This window comes from Buceros rhinoceros, unplaced genomic scaffold (assembly GCF_000710305.1).
Source record: "Buceros rhinoceros silvestris isolate BGI_N320 unplaced genomic scaffold, ASM71030v1 scaffold11199, whole genome shotgun sequence".
Lineage (NCBI taxonomy): Eukaryota > Metazoa > Chordata > Aves > Bucerotiformes > Bucerotidae > Buceros > Buceros rhinoceros.
Window position 1 is genome coordinate 1 of NW_010429761.1, and position 16,531 is coordinate 16,531.

The 16,531-nt window shown below is 43.8% G+C and overlaps 1 protein-coding gene across 1 annotated transcript; it reads right to left on the minus strand.

The window, feature by feature from the left end:
• Positions 1-1,605: 1,605 nt before the first annotated feature.
• On the minus strand, positions 1,606-16,526 carry CHUK (conserved helix-loop-helix ubiquitous kinase; the record flags this gene model as incomplete). Its single annotated transcript, XM_010142775.1, has 11 exons — positions 1,606-1,708; positions 2,085-2,279; positions 3,313-3,448; positions 4,969-5,076; positions 6,620-6,744; positions 7,384-7,473; positions 8,183-8,271; positions 11,703-11,772; positions 14,593-14,707; positions 16,331-16,425; positions 16,503-16,526. Coding segments are annotated over 11 exons (1,150 nt in total), but the record flags the coding sequence as incomplete, so codon positions are not given.
• Positions 16,527-16,531: the final 5 nt, after the last annotated feature.

The following is a 16,531-nucleotide window of genomic DNA, read 5'->3' on the forward strand; positions in this document are numbered from 1 at the left end:
TTCAACCCTGCCACAGCGAACCAAAGATTTTCTTCACTCTTATCTCGTTATTTGGCCACCTGCCCAGAAAGCTGGCTAGAGCTTTGGCCTTGAACAGGACAGATTGTTTATAAACATTGCCACTCAGCACTTTGGGTTTTTTTCCCTTTTCTTTTCATTCCCCCCTTCCCCTTTCCCTTTTGGTTTGTAATCATATACATATAGAATATAGTTGTGTGGCTTTATTATATACATTAAAGTTTGTTTCAGCTATCCGAGCAGACCGAGGTGTGAATTTCTTCCTTTCCCCATTAAATCCCTTCCTATCAGGACAGAGGGATTCCGTTAAGGTAAATCGAGGTAAATCGGTCCCTCGACCCTTAACAACTCCTAACAATGCAAGAGGAAGGAGGGGCTTGGATTTTCTCAGATGCTTGGCTCTACTTGGTTGAGACCAGAAGTAGTATCAGTGCTATGAGCTTACAGACACATTATCACTAGAACTTGAAACTGTCAGGATGTCAGTACAATGGGTTTTGAACCTCTGCCAAGTGTCTCTGAAGTCCAGCCATAACTCATAACCTCCACAGGGGAATGAGAGCAGTTCTGTTACTGGTGCAACACGGCCAAACACAATGGCTTGGCTCTGTGATCAAAGCAAGGCAGATTTCCTCACACAGAGGCCTGAACGATCAGCAGCATAGAATGAGGGACCTGTTCTTTCTCTTTGGCAAGACATGGGAGATGGATCACAGTTAAAAATGCATCTACTACAGACAGTACAGGGCAAATAGGTAATCTGTATCCTCAGAATGCTGATATGGGGGTCAGAAGCATAAAATTAGGAGAGTTGTAAGAGGGCAACTGCTCATGAACATCCAAAGCACCGGATCTCAGGAGACAGGACTGCAAGGACTTTAAACCTGTTTGCGCCTGTCCACATGGAAGAGAAGGGATATGTGCACAACTTCTACCTATGCTAAACCCTGAGGTAAGAAGGCCTCTGACCCCAGTATCACCAAAGGACTCCTACATGGGCTCACATACATCACTCAAGTTCTGCAAACATTTCCCAGCATGATGTCACTGCAGCACTCTGCAGGCATGAAGGGACAAGACCCTTTAGCAGAGCAGAACACTGCAGAAACGTAATCACAGGTCTCAAGTCAGAATCTCTCAAGTCAGGATGTAGTGTGCAAACATGGCCAAAAGTTTGCCTCTCTAGCCTACCAGATTAAGCTGCACATATCACCCTCCAAACCTTCATTCACATTGTGATTCTGTTTAAGTGGGGCAATGCTTAGGTTTAGGTGTTTAGTGGGGTGGATGCTATTCAGTGCACAGAATTTAATACACCAGCAAAAAACTTACACGAATTTTTAAGTTGATCTACAGAAGAGTTCCCAAAGGGCAGACAATAAATTCTGTGAACTGTTAAATCTACAAAATGTAGACATACAGCACTGTAGATGAAACTGTGTTAGGCAGCTCTAGGTTCTTAAATGGTCCCCTTTGAATTAGACAGAGCCCTTCAAGATACCGTACAGACATTTGTAAGACAAATCTACTTTCCTACTACATGAGAATCAGTGCTTTCAACTCCCAGCCATTCTCCAGCATACTTACCAATGTAATTCACACAGTCAGACAGACTCCGAGAAGCAAAGGGTCCCTCATAGACAGTTCTGCTTTTATCAAACAAATAGACCATGTAGCTATCCCAGCCTCTCTGGTGAGAAAAGAGAACATAAACAAGGTAGGTCCAAGCACAGGACCTACTAACCCAGAGTCCTGGTTACATATGAACTGATTATTGTGGGCAGACACTCTTGTTATCATGTGCCTTAAAAAACTGATTTTGATAGGTCCCACAGAAACACAGGACTCTTTACCAACAAGTTACTTCATTTAAACATTCAGTCAGAAGATAACTATAGGAATCTGCTTACATTACCCGATAAAGGAAATAATGCTAGACCTTAAGAGTTACTACACTTACAAAGCAAACTGTCTCTAGTGGGAGAAGATAAAGGCAATTTATTTTCCCTAAGATTTTAAATTCCCTGAGAATGTGAAAGACATTAAATGAACAGAATCATTCTTACTACGCCATCAATAACACACTGGGAAGCAGGTTTCCTAGGGTCCAGGCAAATCCCTGTTTCCAACAGCAGTTCCTGATTCCCAGTACTTATTCCAGTTTCAAACTCAATCCGAATCTGAAGCGAATGAAGGCTTTCCTCAGGATGCAAGAGAAATGAAACAATTTTGGCAGAGGTCATATTTAGGATGTGTACTATCTGTAAAAAGAGTACAAGTTGATTACAAGTCACTGGCTGTCAAAGACAAAGGACACAAAAGTCTGGGAGGGAGTATATAGCAATGAAAGACTGAAAAGCGTTTTGAATTTTAATGACTAATGATTAATGTCAGGAGTAAAGCCCCACATAATAAAACTCAAAGCCTGAGCCTGTTATTTTTAACTTTATGTCAGAAAAAAATACAACTGAACATACCAACAGCCATCACAAGCCATGCTACAGCTTAATTACATCAAAAGAATGACAACAACTAGAATAAAGGCCATCTTGAGCCTTGTTGTCTCTGATGATGGCCATTACTGTACCCAAGAAAGGCATTCCCATTTCCTTTAACCCCTCCATACAAAAAAGCTGTTACATGCCACAGCTTGTCCTCTCGTCACTCTCATAGCCCTCTCTATAGTTTTACTTTATCTGGGCAGAGACTGTAGGACCCAAACCACACCACGATATACAGATTTTTTACAAGTCCCAATTGTGGGCACAGTATTTTGCGTTTCAGGCTTTATTTCTTTTGGAATCCTTCCAGATCAGACAGAATTTTCCTCTGGCTGCTATACATGCTTGCCTCACAGCTAGTCTTACTCCAGCAAAGCTCCAATAATTACTTGATGGGGAAAAGTCAGGTGAATGTAATCTCTGTTCCACTACAGGTATTATTATAGTACACGGACCTGGCCACGGCATCAATAGTGGAGTTCAGGAAAACTGTTATTAGCAGGTATTAAACCATTATTTGATCTCGGTGAGTCCTTTCTTAGATGACAGTAATATAGGGTCATTCTTCTATCCCAGCTGTAAAGCTAGGGATTAATACTGCTGGTGCTATTTTGCCTTCAGATATGTACTGGGCAGGCTGTATATACACTCACTTCCTGAAAGTAAGGAAAATATTGCTCATGATCCTGCAGCTGGATGATGCCAGTATTATAGCTTTGCTCCACTGAACACACTTTCTGTCCTCTGAGATGCTTTCAGTAGGCCTTTAAACCCAGTTACAGCCCTTACTCACCTTTAAATTCAGTATGTGATCCATTATCAGGAAACACTTTGGATGACTGGTCTCAGGATCTGAATCTCCACCCCTCTGTTGTGGATCCCAGTCCAGCATCAGTTGCAACCAATTTTCCATTGGTTCTACAATTAAACTAAAACAGAAAGGCTGTAAGAAAGAGAAGGCAGATATTCTACAACACTTCAGTCCACTTAGGAAACTAGGGTCTCACAACAACAATAAGGCTACAACTCTTTGGTTAGAGACCATATGTGTACAACATCTGCTGAACATGTGTGAAGAACAGAGATTTTGCTGCAGTTGCTCATCCTGACAGCAGAGAAAGCCTGGAAGGGGAGGAAAGCACATGCAGAATGACCATCCCCACTGTATGAAGTCTTCACGGACCTCAGCAGGAGCACTGCCCCCCCATCTAATATACCTTGCATTACACTTCTGACTCCTATTCACTGAGTCAAAAATACCTTGACACATCAGTAAGGTGTGTCAAAATGGATAAGGGGGAGAATCGAGTTTTGGATCTTTTCCCTCCAAAAACTATCTGTCATTCACATAAGATCAAATAATTTTCAAAGCTTTGCAGAATAACTACCCACATGCTGCAGAGCTGCCTGGAAGGTTCTCCTCCATATTTATCCACATAAGAAGCATTGTCAAGTTTATTGTCAAGAACATCTTTAAAGACAGTATACGGTGCAAAACGCCTGAAGCACTGGCACAAAGCCACTTAACTCTTTTCTCAACTCCAGTACTTTTCTTAGAAAACCACTAGTGCCAGTAAGTTGCGCCACTCTGCTGGGCACATTTAAAGTATTAAATAAGTGAGAAATTATCAAAATCTGACTTCTGACTTGGTACAGACCAATTAATTCAATTAATTCAAAGACCTCCCTCCTGCAGGTCTTTGATTAGAGCCCTAGCCCACAGCAGAGCCAATGTTGCAGCTACAGCAGGCTGTTCAGGACTGTGTCCAAGCAAGTCCCAGATGGAGATCCTCCACTGCTTGAAGGCCTGTCCCTGGGACACTCCACTAACACAGGGTAACCTTTAACCTGTGCCCAAATTTTGTCTCACTTGCTGTAACTTGTGATGTTGCCTTTGGTCCTTCCACTTTGCCCCTCTGAGAAGAGCTTACATTTGTTGACTCTGTAACACTCCCATAAATAGTAGAAGACAAAATTAGATCCCCCTTTGCCTTCTCTTTGCCAGACTGGAAAAGCACAGCTTTACAGTCCTCTCCTTGTATGCTCTATTCAACAGGCCCTGACCATCTTCGTGGCCCCTGCTGGACTTGCAGCAGTTTTCCCAACACAAGCACTTGAAGATTCTGCTTTCATGGAGCAGCTAACTCAAGTACCTGGATCGTAAGATTCAATACCATCAAATTACCGGGCAGATGTTACTCAGTGGCCTTGTGATAATGGGTGGAAAGTAGTCACAGAGTTCACACTGCAAGGTGAAATGCCATTGGAGAGCTCGAAGTATTGAAAAAGAGTCACGTGGCTATGAGCCGCCAATGGCTTGACAGCAAGCCAATGGTAGCTTGCCAGGAGCTTGAAACATTCCTTAAGAGAAAGAAGAAGGACCCCTCAGTGCTTGGGATAAAGGAGGAGACCTCAAAAATTATCACTGTAGCCACAAGAACACGCTTACCTGCAGAGGTTGTGAGGCTGTGGCAAATGGGTACTAAAGCGAACCTCCCCATTCATCTCTTCAGAAGCAAAGATGTGCTCTGGATCCTTCTTCTTGATTTTTTCATGCCTAGAAAAATAAAATCCTTTGTGGATATACTGACAATGTTACTTTTGTAAGGGGCCAACTGAATACGACAGCAGCAAAAAGCACCAAGTCTAGTAGCTTTAGAAAAACAATCTTCTTTCAGGGCTAAGAAAACATTTCCAAACAATCCATCCAGAACATCTCCAAGTGGAATAGGAGAGCCTTTGAAATTAACTCTATCTCTGGAAACGTTTTTGCACCTGCTTGCAAGGAGGTCTGGACAGCATCAAAGAAAAGGGTCAACAATTCACTGTCCACAGAGCGAGACTGCAAAACAAAACAGCCTCCACACATTAATGAGACAGGCAAGTTTAAGAGTCATCTGGCAATACCAGTGTCCTTACTTGGATCCAAGCGCAGCATCTAATAATAAGTATTAGAATCACAGCATGCTATGAGATCCAGCACCAGGGAAAGCATCATCAATAACTCTGCCTCAGTTTCCTCGCCTTGAGTAACTTCAGCACTGGTCTGAATCCTGCCTAGAACTCAGCTGCTCCTGGGGCAGCAGGATTTCCCAAGACAGTCATTAGTCAGCTGTGAGGAAGCTGAATGGTTCTTCCTCCCAGAGGCTCTCAGCCTGCCCCAACAGGTATCGAAGCTACACATGTGTGGCCTGTGCTGTTCTCTTCCTTTTATGGATAGGGAAGAGCTGTTTCTAATCTCATTCATCAGTTTTCTGCTGCTTACTTTAACCAAGCCTTCCATGTTGGAAAAAATGCAACAAACTATTAAAATAATAAAATTCCAAGAGTTAGCAGTTAAAAGGGAAACTATTGCAACCTATTGGTTAAAATTATTTTTTGTTAACTAATAGTAATTTTTAAAGCTAACACTTGCATTAAAACTCAGATTTACTTTTTCTCCTGCTAGTGTTTCAATGGTAACAGAAAAGCAAGTTTCTTAATTTTTCTGTTGCAAAATCACCCTTTTAAAAACCAAGCTTACATACGCTCTTGGTATTGCAAGGTAAGAACTGGAAATATATATATATTAAAAGAAAAAAATCTATTTCTGCCCTTCTAGCCCTCAGAAAACAAGCAGAAACCTCTACATGCAGGTTAAAGTCTTTGAGTCACCACTTTTGTAAAGTTACTTACAAACACATAACTATATGTTTACTATACAAAATATGCTCTACCTTGCTGTCTTTATTTATTGCTAAAAATAAGCAACCTCACAGCCTCAGTGAACAAAGGACTGTATCACTTCTCATTATATTTTTCTGACACCAATATACACACTGGTTTATAATTATATTTTTTGATTAAAATTTCACTTGTGAAGGAATTATCATGACCAGAGGCTGCCACACAATGTAATAAACACGTACTCCAATACGAATAAATAGCCAAACTGTCACTGATACTACTAAAGTATCTACAGTTTCTGCGATGCCTAGCAGACCACCCGCCTCAGCACCTAACTAACAATAACTAACTCAGGTTCACGCTGTCACCTCACCACATGCACTAGCGGTCACCACTATTACCTGGCATCACTTCTCACAAATTAAGTGTCTTACCAGGTAAACGGCTGTAGGTTATGTAAGAATGGTCTAAATCCTGCGATGCATTCAAACACCATCGTTCCAAAGCTCCAGTAATCAACAGTAACTGAGTACAATTTATTCTCAAAGAGTTCTGGAGCCTAAAAAGGATCATAAAAAGACAGTTTAAAAGTGGTATTTCAGGTCATGTGTTTTCTTGCATTTCCACAGAGACAAAACTTTGTATAGGCATAGACCCCAGATCCAGATCAGCATAGGGACCCTGATGTAGCTCTACTCAGGCTGCCCAGTGGGTTGGGCCCTGAAGACCCAACCCATCAGGGCATTGGAGGGAGCTGGGTTTGTTGGGTCTGGTTGTGGGGAGGCTGAAGGAAGGAGTGGGCTGAGAGCGGCCACTGTCTGTGGTAAAGGAAGAGATGGAGGGGATGATGGAGCCAAACTTATCCTGGAAGTGACAGGTGATACAACAAGGGGAAACAGCCCCAGATCTCCACCTGGGAGATTCAGAACATGAGGAAACACTTCTTCCCCTGGAGAGGGAACACCCTTGGGACAGGTCCACAGGAAGTTACAGGATCTCCAGTTCTGGAGGTTTCTGGGCTTGGCTGGACCAAGCCACATTTGCCCTGACCTAACGCTGGTTATATTCAGTCCTGCTGTGCTCTCTGAGTGGGAGGCCAGACAAGGGACCTCTGTAGGTTCCTTCTGACACACACTTCTGTGATTCTATAAAATGCGGCAATAGCATATAATTGTATATATGAAAAAATAAGTCTTACCAAATATTGTAATGTTCCAACAAATGAAGTGCATAAACTTCCTTGATCCAGATCCTTCGCATACCCCAGGTCTATTATTTTGTGAACAATCTGTAGAGAGTTTAAATAGTTCATAAAAAAGCAAATTCAGAGGAAAAAAAAAGCCACTACCAAACAATCCAAAATCTGTGCAATGACATCCACAGCACACACTCAAGAATAGGAAAGCTAGAATGGAAATTCTGGATAAAGTTCATGGCAAAGCTTCAACATGGGACAAAACGTTAAGGCTTGCTGTTTCACCATGTAAGCTGGTGTTGTCCACCCACCTCAGCTTAGACTCAACTTTAAAGAAAGCAGCTTGCCAGTTGCAGCTTGCCAGTTACAGCTTGGCTGAGCTAGTATCCCCCTTTTGATCTGGGAACTGAAAGTTACTTGTTTAAAGATAACAGTAGAGAATGCAGTTTTCACTAAGAAATCCATTAGGCTGACTCTCTGAACTAGCCTGATTGTACGTGCAACCCTCAAAGCCACAAATACAGGGATATGCTATAATCTCTTATCATTCATATTCTGTTGCAGACAGCATTCTTGAATGGAAGCTAAAGTTGTTTGTTTTTAATGACGAGGATTTAAGAATAAGCAAAATAGAATTTTTAGCTTCAAGAAGATGGAAACTTGCAGTAAATTCACAGCTGAGTTTTTCAGCCCAGTTCAATGCCATAAACTACTTGTTTTATTTCTCTTGGGTAAGACAAAGCTGCTGACAACTTTCAGAAACGACAGTGGCAACACCACTGACAGCAGCCACCTGACTTACCTTCCCACCTTCATCCTGAAGAACAATATTTTCAGGCTTTAAATCTCTGTGTATAATTCTGTGTTCATGCAAATACTGGATGCCAGACCCTGAAAGACATGTTTGATTTAATAGAAAATAAACTCATACGGATTAAAGATATCTAATAAAAACCTAACATCCCTGACTTTGGGGTTGACATCAATAAATTTTCATTTTAAAGCGCAATTAAGAACTATTTACTTAAAAGATTCATCAAGTTTATGCTAGGGCTGAAGTAGCTTGTGTTCCTCCGCTCAGCAGAAATGGAGTTTGCTACAGAGTTCAGACCCTGTGGCATAACCGTCTGTAAGGCAAAAGAGACGGCAGCTGAGTTCTTAGACTGCAGAGTTACAACATGAACTACAGCATGCAGACCACCAAACAGGTTTCCAAAACATGCAGGCAGCTTGAAACAGCTCTACATGCCCGGTAGGCAAAGATCGTAGTAAATTAACACAAGATTAAAAAAAAATACCGATTTATATATGTGAGTACATTATACAAGATACTGATGAAAGAAAGCCTGAAATTAATTAGGCAAATTAAACAAATCAAGTTTCCTTTTGACGTAAAACTACTGCCAAACAGGCTTACAGAGCTTCTCGTAAACTTCCACCACAGCTGAAGTACCACAATGCAAACCACCTGATCACAGAAGGGACAATCCAGCTGCAATTAAGCAGAAGCACAGCTGGAACTAAAAACTGATTCCTGGGCAGCCTCCGGTTAAAGCCGCATGGAGCAGCTGACCAAGGTGGTGCCAACAATGCCCGGGTAAGTATTAGCAGAAGTGAACTTAGGGGCTCAAGGCTTCCCCTCTCTGCTGGTGGGTGACTGGTATGCTCAAAGTAGCACCAATTCTGTCACTCCCACCACTACATACGAAATTCCATAATTGCGTTAAGCCAACCTATGTGGGGGCTGTCCCCAAAAGGAACATAAGTTCCCAGACTAGCCCTTCCCAGAGGCACAAGCATTTACAGCACTTTGTGAACAACCTGATCCCGGGACCAATTCCAGCTGAAAACTACTAAAAAAAAAAATAAAATGGAGGTTTTAGCCAGTCTGGTTTCCAGAACCTGCTCCTCACCTGGGTCCAGGAATGGTTGCAACAGAGGAGGAATGGGATCACATGCCCAAGAGAAGGCTAAGAGCAGGACTTTGCCTCGAGACAACAGTCCATACTTGAACTGCCTTGAGGGGACTGTGGAGCCACTACCAAAAAAAGCCTGTGGGAAGGGGAAAATTCACTACTGGCTGATAAATAGAAGATTATCAAGCATCTGCCACAGAGCATAGTCACAGACAAAACAGCAAAAGACAACTTTTTTAAGGTTTTTAAGTCATAATTTTTCAAGCTTGTAGATGTGCAAGTGGAAATAAAAGAAAAGGTCCCATGAAAGGCCCAAGGCAGCTATTACATTTTGTCATCTCCATATGGGGTCAATTTTCATATGCAAAAGGTATTATAACTGCACACTGTGTAAAGCCTACTTCTAACCAGCCACGACTGTAAATTCATTCCAGGAATATTTTAAGACAAATATTCAACCAACATGCCTTGTACACAGTTCAAATACTTTCTCCCAGCAGGGAGAAAGGACCCAGCCTTCACCAACTTACCACTCATTTAACAGCTTCTAACTTGCATTTCTGCTCCACTGCATTTTCAAATTTTTGCCAAAGACATTCAACTTTCTATGAAGACAACAAACCCTGTTCTCCAGGTGGAAGGGGAACAAGGACAAAGGAAGTCGTGTATATTTTCAGGAACTCAACTGCAAGCTCTCTGAACAAAGGACAGATTCACAGACCAGTATGTTCAAAACGCTTTGTCAAAACTAGCTCTGTTCCTACAAGTGGAGACGGGTTATCTGTAAAAGAACTAAAAAAAAAAATCAAGCAGCTCTACTGAGGTGCTCTCCTGGAAAGCCTACTTGATAGAGAAGCCAGCTGTAGGCAACACCCTCAATCAGATGACTTGTCTTTCCCAGGGTGTCCAAGAAGCTGGGCACTTCCTGATGGACTGGAAGGCCAGTTACAGTTTCATACCTTTTATTTTCTTACAGTGCTCTTGTTGGTCAAGAACTAAGCATCAAGCAAGCTAATGCTCAACAGTCTGAAAAACAAGGTATTTGATGAAACACTTCTGGATACTGTCATTTGTGTCACAGAATGATTTTAACAGATTACTCCAGCCTTCGGAAATGGCTTAAAGCAGGCACCCAACGTATCAAATCAAATTGTTCCCTATGAGCAGTGCTGTCACCTTGGGCTACTCCCATCCTGGATGGATTTGCTGCCAGTTCTCTTCACAAATTGCATAACCTGAAATCCACATGGTATCAGACAGCTTCTGTAACACAGATCAAGTTAATGTCTGATTAATTCTCATCCTGTCATCTCTCTGTTCCCTGTAGGCTGCCTTGGGACCTTCCCTAGGGCCATACACAGCACAACAACAGTGTTAGTGGGACAGCTGGTCTCTTCTCCAACCTCCCACTTCAACCTCCCACAGTGCAACACAGGACTGGCACATCTTTTTATGCTGCTCACCAAGTGCAGTTAGGTCCCATCCATCACCTTTGCACCTGCCTTTCTGTAGCCACAGGCTGCTCTCAGACCCTCCTCAACCTCCCTATGGCCAGACCCAACAAGCCCATCTCTTGTCTGGTCATGTGCTACAGGCTCTGGGCAGCTTTTGCAGGGCCTTGACAGGATCTCCACATCGCCCTGGAACTATCCAAATGTTGCTTTCCAAGTAAAGGATCTTCACCACTGTGCTAGCCACAACTATTAACAGACCAACAGAATTGCTCTTCCAAAATGAAAAGTTTGTCAAAATTCAGGCACGCTTATTTTGGGATCACCTACCTAATTAACCCTCAGTTGAGAGCAAATCATTAGCCAGAAGATTGCTGGACTAATTGGTTGGCTTCCTCTTCTGCTATGCTCTTACCTGCCCCGCTCTCAGCTCCACTCCATTTTATCATTTCCTCTAGACTGTCACTCTGAACAAACAACATTTCCCTCCTTACTAAGCAAACCCACCCACAGAAGCAGCTACCAGACAACTTTGGCACTTCTCACATTGTTTCTCACTTTTTCACTTGTAAAAGTCACACTCCTTCATGTGACATGCAGTTTGCCATCCCCAGAGCCACGAACAGAAACGGAGTTTGAACAGAAAACTATGACAACACAAAAAGCTAAGGTCATAGTTACCTACAACTGACCACTACACAGCTCTTCCAATCCCATTCCACAGACATGTTATTAGTACAAGCGTCTTGTCTCTGTGACCAGCAGGGACAACAAGTCCTTCCTCTGGAATAGCAACCTGATTTGTATTAACACCCTGTTCTCATTAGTCCCCCTTTCAGGGTCAGCTGAAAAAGCAAATTACCATTACACATAATAATAATAAAAAAACCCCCAAACCATCAAAAAAACCTCCAAAACAAAACCAACAAAACAAGGAAGGCATTATACTACATACCAATGTCACTGAGCAGAGAAAGTATTTGACTTTCTTTAAGTCCACAGCAGTTTTCCGGTTTGTTTAGCAACTACAGTAAAGAAAAAAGATGTTCAGATCCACAGTGCAACACTCGACAGTCAAGAACAACATTTTTCATCTCCTGCTGACATGATACAGGAAACAGCACAGCTCAGCTACAACTCAAGTTTAATAAGGCAGTTGGCTTTCTGAAATAGATGCAGGGAGGAAAAAGAAAATAAGTCTGACAAAATGAAAATTCAGGGCACAGAGATGGGATTGAAAAGAAGATTTGGACTGCTAGAATAATACTACAAAAGCACGAAAACCATCAGAAAACAAATAGGCAAGAGACACAGGCAGGGCCATACAGCTGCAGGCAATGGGGATCCTGAGGCTCTGGGAATCTGCTTTACCTTCATCTGCTGAAGTTTGTCTTGATGGGATTCAGAAACACCCTGAACACCTGAAGCAAGACTCCTGCTTGGAGCAATAACTCTCCAGTAAGGAAAATAAAGTGAGTGACAAAAAGCAAAAGGAATGGATATGCATCTAAGCCTTTGGCATTCAAACACTGATAAAAGGACGAGAAGTGAAAGCAACAAGTTAACTCCTAAATTCAGTGTAGACCACAGAAGAAAAGATCATTGCAATAATCACAGCTTCCAAGCAGCCCAAAGCAATTGCTGCTTTTATCTGTACAAGATGGCCATGGACTGTTTTTCTCAGCGTCCTGTATCCAAGTGATACCACTACAGAAAAGCCATTCAGCTATCAGCCCCGGCCGCAAGAGGCTGCCAAGAGACATGCAGCCACCTCCACAGTCACCTGTGGTCAGTCCCCACTGCTGCCTGAGCCCTGCAGGGTTTGAGGCACAGTACCTGCCTCCCATCTCATGGTCAGGCACCTTAAAACCAGCAAAGGGCATGCTGGCCGGCAACAGTGCTACTGCCTCAGGCTGCCCCTCTCCACACAAGTCATCTTCTTCAGCTCAGCATGCTCCACTGCTGGCTAGCCCTGCCTTGGAACACAAGCTCCTTCCTGACCTCCCTGCCATAATAAGCAGCAGCTGCATGACACTTCAGCATGCTGGCTTCTAGGTTACCCATGTGATTAACCCTGAGCTAAAAGGCAGACCATAAGCCTGTGGATCACTGGACTGTCCACAGCATGGACCATGACCTGAACTCTCAACCTTGCCTCCACCCAAGAGCACTTCTTCATCTTTTTAGTCCCTTGCCCCGGATTTTTTTCCTCTAGTGAAAGGTGTGGTAGAAGTAATGTACAAAATCCACTCCCGTCTTAATGATCTGTCAAGTAAGTAGCTTCAGCGATTTCCCACATATGTCCCGAGTCAATCAACATGTAATCTCATTTTTACTACACTGAAGGCTTTTACAAATGACTGAGGCGCACCTCTGCACTGCAACTACCCCTCCATGATGTATCCTCACATTTCTGCGTCCATCCCACACTTCAGGCATAACCAGTAGCCAAAGCCTTATGAGGAGAAGGCAAACTTCAACGTGACATCTTAAGGTAAGGGTAATTGTGCTGAATAACACAGGAGGAGAGGAGCAAAGTCAGAAATCAAGCCCAGAGCCCACACCACCACCCTGGAAGAGCACAATCAGAAAAATATGCATGGCCCACAGACAGAAGCAGATGCTTCTTCAGGCTTTATGGAAGATTGCAGATGTGCAGAGAAATTAATAGTGGTGCAAAATACAAATTATGTCAAGCAAGTGTAATAGAAAGATTTAAAGAAAAGCAGGACCAGAAATAAAAAAACATGCATCTTTTTTTCTTAAGGAACAAAGCATTACACATGATCAAACGAAATGAGGCATGTTACTTCCTAAAGCGTCCCAGCATCTATGCAACATCAAAGGATTCATTAGAAATTAAATGAACAAATACTGCACTGCAAGTAGCACTAATGTAACCCCAAATTTCTTTGCCAGGGTCTCCCTCCAATTTACCTTCAAGTAGACTAAAAACTTTTACTGCAAAAATACAACACCCAAGCATCACCAAGAACATGGTCAGCTACAAGGGTCTGCAACACCCAAATGTTACCTTCATATATAGCCCCTTCCTTTCATTGCCAACTGTCCTTACTGTTTTAACAACTCAAAACCATAAAACGAGGCTCAGTAAATTACCAATACACTAGCTACTATTACAGATATGCAGCGATCGCATTCAGCATCTGCTCACATTCCTCCCAATACTATTTAACACCAGTAACAAAAAAACCAGAAAAATTAACTTCCTGATCACTGAGATAAAGTCATTTATAAACAAGCCTAAACCATCAGCAATTTGCTTCTTTACCCCTATACAAATGGCTGCTGCCTGAATCCAGCTGCAATAGAAAGGGAGCATAAATTCTATCAGGCCATGCAGCCACTGCTGGGGAACTACCGAAAGGTTCCTCTACTGCAAGGCAACAAAACCCAACAGAAGCAGGAAACAGGAAAATCTCTGAAACCCTGAAGGCCCCAATCCAGTACCAAAAGGATCCTTCCCTGTGCAGAGAACAATACAACTCTGGATACAAGTGAATCAAAACGAGAACAAACTCCAGAGAGACCTGCTGCAGCAAATGCAGACATGGTGGACATGAGTATGTATGCTACGGGATGTCGTATTAATGCTACAGCAGTTCTGTGAAAGCAAGTGCTGCTTCAGGTATCTGCCCTTGGATTGCTCTACAAAACTGCGAGCCTCATTTCCCACACATGGTTTTTCCACTTTACATTTACTTTCCCACACATGTATCTACAGAGAAAAGCATCACAGAACATGCAGGGCTTCAGACAACCACAGTTACACAGCATTAATGCCACTTATTTTACTACATATTGCAAAGCAGAGCAGACATTACCTTCCGGAGGTCACCCCCTGAACAATATTCCATGGCCAGAAGAGGAACATCGTTAACCAGGAAGTTCATCTCCTTGGGAACTTCACAGGCTCTTACTACATTGGGATGGTTCAACCTAAGCACATGGAAAGCTGGATGAAAACTCGACTCCTCTTTTGGAAGAATGAGACAACAGATTGTTAACCAACCATGTGTTATGTCTGAGGTACAATTTCTGTTCCCCAAATGTATCCTTGCTGCAGAACTCACTCTTCAACTGGTACCTACCAGTATCCAAAAGCATAAAATCCGTACCTTGGGAATACACAAATCAGTGATGAGCAGAAGTGACATCTCAGAATCAAGGTACAGGACTTTGATGATGGAGATCTGGACTCAAGTTCCGGATTCCTGCACATTCCTGGTGAAGCTGATACATATGTGTCTCTGTTTCTGCATATGGGGACAGTCTCCCCTTGGCTGAAGGGTCTCACAGGAATCCCTTAACACTTGTGTAACTGTACTAGGGAGGCGGAAACCAGGCAGGTGAAATCCATGTTCACTGGGAAGGATTAATTTCTGCAACTGAATTCAAGGAGCTGCTTCCTGACAGTCGCCAATATACATTATTCTTGGGAACAAATGACATATCCAGAAGGAACTGAAGACAAATTACTTGTGCACACACCTCCTAAAGCCTCTGGAAGCTACCACGAGAGCAGCTGTAGCTCTGTGGCTCAGTGCTTGTATTCAGAAAATGAGTGTGGTGAAAATGAGAACACAGATCACCAAGCCCGGACTTACCAACCCTGGCTGCCTGCAAGTGGCAATGTCAGTGTGTACAATGAACAGGTAAGAGTGACAAGAGGCGGAGGAGGAGCTCAGCAAAGGTCTGTGTGGCAGAGGTACTGCAGGCCTTGGTGAGTACAGCTCAGAAGAAAACTGAGCAGCACCTCTGCTCCTACCAGTGGGAAAGAGCATTGCACGCTCTGGGATCTCTCTCAAAAGGGAGGAATTCTCAGGATAAGGGAACAACTGCCTGAGATCCAACACCCTGAGCTACTGGTCATTTCCATGTGGACAAACCTGGGCCAGGCTGGTTCAGAGGTCCCTCAGGTTGACATACTGGAGAAATAAATGGTGGGCAGCAGAGAGCTCACAGTTTCTCACAAGAAGTTAGGAGCCGTTATTCCGTACATGCAGGAACATGACAGAAAAAAGGCTATTCCCAGATCGCTGGTTGCTAAATCAAAGACAGACCCACTGCACGCTCACATCACAACATGAAAACACAACGCATCAAATGCGAGTTTGGAGGAATTTGGGACGGACAATGGCACAGGCAGCACAAGAGCGCTGCTAGTTCCCAAGCCAGGGCATGAGTTTGTACACCCAAGCAGAAGCACTTGAATCCCTCGGGATGACAGATTACCAAGCGTAGAGCTTCTAAGTCACAGGCACACCCTCTTCCCAGCTGGCTCAGGGACGGGCTGTCCCAGCCTGGCTCCGGGCCGCCGGGCCCCGGCCGTGCCGTGCTCTACCGACCCATCCACACTCACTTCTTCATGATGTCGATCTCATGGCACCAGCGGTCCTTGTTCTTGACGCTGAGCTGCAGCCGGCAGGATTTGATGGCCACCCGGGCGCCCGAGTCCTGCGGGACACAGCGTCGTCAGCGCTCAGGGACGGGCTGTCCCAGCCTGGCTCCGGGCCGCCGGGCCCCGGCCGTGCCGTGCTCTACCGACCCATCCACACTCACTTCTTCATGATGTCGATCTCATGGCACCAGCGGTCCTTGTTCTTGACGCTGAGCTGCAGCCGGCAGGATTTGATGGCCACCCGGGCGCCCGAGTCCTGCGGGACACAGCGTCGTCAGCCGCCCCCGCCCGCTCCTCCCCACCGCCTCCAGGCCCTGCTCCGCTCCACCCCACCTGGTGCTGATAGAGGCAGACGTTACCGA